Source organism: Nelumbo lutea, chromosome 2 (genome assembly GCF_056320005.1).
Source record: "Nelumbo lutea isolate HS-2025 chromosome 2, American lotus-T2T, whole genome shotgun sequence".
Taxonomy (NCBI): domain Eukaryota; kingdom Viridiplantae; phylum Streptophyta; class Magnoliopsida; order Proteales; family Nelumbonaceae; genus Nelumbo; species Nelumbo lutea.
In genome coordinates this window covers 52,755,635-52,759,131 of record NC_142685.1, presented here as the reverse complement: position 1 = coordinate 52,759,131, position 3,497 = coordinate 52,755,635, and the positions used below count along the sequence as shown (strand labels likewise).

The 3,497-nt window shown below is 39.0% G+C and overlaps 1 protein-coding gene across 1 annotated transcript; it reads left to right on the top strand.

Annotated features, from left to right (window-relative positions):
- The first annotated feature begins 536 nt into the window (after positions 1-536).
- Positions 537-1,947, top strand: LOC148870694 (universal stress protein PHOS34-like). The gene is made up of 4 exons (XM_088973881.1): positions 537-825; positions 951-1,063; positions 1,158-1,276; positions 1,370-1,947. Exons 1-4 carry the CDS (start codon positions 651-653, stop codon positions 1,452-1,454), a joined length of 492 nt encoding a protein of 163 aa, XP_088830007.1. The 5' UTR covers positions 537-650; the 3' UTR covers positions 1,455-1,947.
- The last annotated feature ends 1,550 nt before the right edge of the window (positions 1,948-3,497 follow it).

The following is a 3,497-nucleotide window of genomic DNA, read 5'->3' as shown; positions in this document are numbered from 1 at the left end:
GGTTGAATTGATTATTTGTTATCATTGTTGTTGGTAAATCTATTTCATTACACAAACTTAGGGGAAAGGTTCTTGTTGTCCTCTCATTGTTTTTACACTCCTTTTTTGCTACCATAGTATATCTTCCCCAACATCCCCTCTCCCTCAAGCCATGTTTGATTTGAAAGAAAAAGTAAAAAAAAAGGCTTTCCTCTCTTTTCTTCACTCTCTAGTGCTCTCTCTGATGTATCTGTTTGAGTGATGTCTGGGGTCTGGTTGCTCCTCATCTACCGAAAAGAACAACCCCTCTCCAAAATCGGTAGTAGCGGGAATCGAATCCGTACTTTGATCGATCAAACAAGGCACTCAGGCTAGCTGCGAGGCATATGATATTTTCGGGGTACGAGTGTGCTTGGAATAGGAAGTATTTGACACGTGGCAATACTTTTACCTATTCCACGCGGGGCCTCGAACAAAAAGGGACTGGAGGTTGTTGGACTATGGACTTTGGCAGCCCTTCCCTGTATATATAAAAGCCATCCAATTCCACAGCCCCCAAAGCATCATCGCCTTTTCTGATTCACAAAATCGTATATATCGCCGGTTGGTGTAGTTGGTTTTTTATTTATATAACTTGATAGATAACTTCTACATAGATCTAGAAAGGGAGAATGGCGAGAGACAGGAAGATAGGGGTGGCGTTGGACTTCTCGAACAGCAGCAGGAGCGCTCTCAACTGGACGATTGAAAACCTGCTGGATAAGGGCGATACCCTCTACGTCATTCACGTCAAATACGACAAAGGCGACGAGGCCCGACACGTTCTCTGGGCCAACACCGGTTCCCGTCAGTATTACTAACTTACACACATTGACATTGACACATCGATCGCTTCACTAGTTCACCTGTATTTGCCTCTTAATTTGTCTCTTATGTTTCTTCTTGACGGTTGGATTTCAATTGGCTGGTAGCAACCGCTCTAATTCCGTTGTCGGAGTTGCTAGACCCAGAGCTGATGAAAAAGTACGACATTCAAATGGCTCCCGATGTTTTGGATTTGCTTGAAACCGCTTACACAAAGGAGGTTAATTAGATTATATTTATATTAATTCTAGTACTATACTAGTGGTTTTGTCTTTTGTGATGTTGACAAACGGCCGGGGATTTACTTTGTGCAGGCCACCGTGGTAGGGAAATTGTATTTGGGTGATGCAAGAGATAAACTGTGCTCAGCGGTTGAGGATCTGAAGCTGGACTCCTTGGTTATGGGCAGCAGAGGACTTAGCACCATCAGAAGGTTCTATTTTATCATTTTCTTTTTTAATTAATTATTATTAGTTCCTTCTCTCTCTCTTTCTCCCTCTCATGCATGCCTTCTGCTTGGTGTTAGGATCTTGTTGGGGAGCGTGACCAATCACGTGATTACACATGCGTCCTGCCCAATAACCATCGTGAAAGAGCCCAAGAGCGAGTGAGGTGTAACGGGAATTCTTCCAGAATTTGACCTCTCCCCTTTTTTTTTTAATTTAATTAATTTCTTGGTTAGGGTTGGGTCCATATTCTTTGTCCTTGATTGTTTGTTCCGTACGTAGACAGTCGTTTGATTTTACGTGATAATTCCCTCAACTCTCAATCTCCTTCTTTTTCTCTTATTTTCTACGACCAAACACAGCAATTATAGCCGAGTTCGGCTTCTATCAGGACAAGTCGGTGTTCGCACCCAGCAACCCTTACACTTGCAAAATATGTCGATAAGTCACATAACTAGGAAGATATTTCCAAGTTCCAACGCAAGGCTGTAAAGACTTGGGACGGGCGTGCGGCACTGTCATAGTTTCAACTTTCAACAAGCAACTCATTTTATGTTTCAACTTTTAACAATTCTCTGTTCATCCAATTTCCAATATAAAACAGAGAATAGTGTAGATTGTGTTTAAATAAATATCTTTCAGGATTTGTGCTTTTGAAGTCCAAAAGTTCGTAGTCCAAATAAAAGGTAAAGCCTTTGCGCTTTGGGGTTTAATAACGCCTTGGCTTTTAGATTGTTATGGTTTTAAAAGTCGACTTCTACACTAACATCCAATTTATCATGCAAGAGAATGTATCTAGGTGTTCGGATCTGTAACTCAGAAGATCTCTACCCACACCCACCCAAAGACATTGCAACGGTACATGGGTAAAATTCCTCTACTTGTATATGGCCATTCATAGGGGAAATGTTTCTATGTATGGTTTTAATGTTTTATGGGTAGTGGGGGTAGCAGATTTGGAGTCAGTATGTGGTGTTTCATTAGGCAATTGATGAATCCTTGAATAATGGTGACTAAATCTTAGGACCCATTTGGGATGGCTGAAGCTTTGATTGAGCTGTTTTCACTAAGCAATTTTGAAGAAATTACTAAAACAAGCTTTAGGAAAAACTAATAATTTAATTGAATGATAACATATTTGGGATTTTTGGAAATTTTCACTGAAGTCTCATTGTTTTTTGGTAAGTTATTTATCTGGTGTGAATGCAATTACCTGAGTAAGTTTTTCTTGGAAAACATTTGCCCAGATAAGTGCATTTATGCATGTTCTTTTATTTCTCAGGTAAACAAGGCAAATGACCATTTTAGTCATTGAAATTCATTATTAAAATGGACATTTTTTGTTCCATTCAAGTCTTGGCAACTGTCCCCCTATATGGGAAAGTTATTTGTCCACCTATAAGATGGGTATCACTTTCCTACGTAAAAATTATTTATCCACCTACGAGATGGTTATCACTTTCCTGGGTAAGTGATACCCACGAAAATAAACTCTCTAGTCCCCACATAAAGCTGAAAAAAGAACATAAGATTATCCCATTGATCAACTTTCCCCCTCTCCAAATCCATAAAAATAATGGCCCCTAAACATAACTTATAAATTGTCCATGTGAATCCCATCATGTACAGCTAAAAGCCACTGTGTGAAAAGCTCTTTTAAGTGCCCATTTGGGAGGGTTTCAGCCTTGATTAAACTGTATTGACTGAGCAGTAAAGAAACTACCAAAACTAGCTTCTTTGAAAAGTCAAATTCTTAACTGAATAAAAGCATATTTGGGCATTTTGGGTTTTTCACAAAAATAGTTTCTAGACTTTCCATGTGTTGCATACCTAGCAAAGCTAAAATCCATTGCATGAAAGCTCTCCCATTTGTAGATTCATCTTCATAATTCTTTCTCACTGATGACATTTGAAGAAAAATTTCTTATTAGAGTCTGTTTGTTCAAATCTAAAGACCAATTAATGGAATTGAAATTAACCCCCCACAAACAAGATGCACACTGGTCATACTGTATTGCCTTCATCAATTTTCTTTTGCAAACTTACTGATCCCATGAGAAAATTTGATATGTAGAGAGACTTTTAAGCACTTGCATCCATCTCGTTACTTGTATTGCCTTCATCAATTTTCTTTTGCTCAGAGGCCTGGTTTGCATTTAAGATAAGTAAAAGAGGTCCTAAGTCCCATAGGCATGGTTTCTCATTATT

Excerpts from the sequence above, each read along its gene's own strand:
- LOC148870694 (XM_088973881.1), top strand. The coding sequence starts at position 651 with ATGGCGAGAGACAGGAAGATAGGGGTGGCGTTGGACTTCTCGAACAGC. Across the intron at positions 826-950 it reads CTGGGCCAACACCGGTTCCC|CAACCGCTCTAATTCCGTTG; the intron begins GTCAGTATTACT and ends ATTGGCTGGTAG. Across the intron at positions 1,064-1,157 it reads AAACCGCTTACACAAAGGAG|GCCACCGTGGTAGGGAAATT; the intron begins GTTAATTAGATT and ends TACTTTGTGCAG.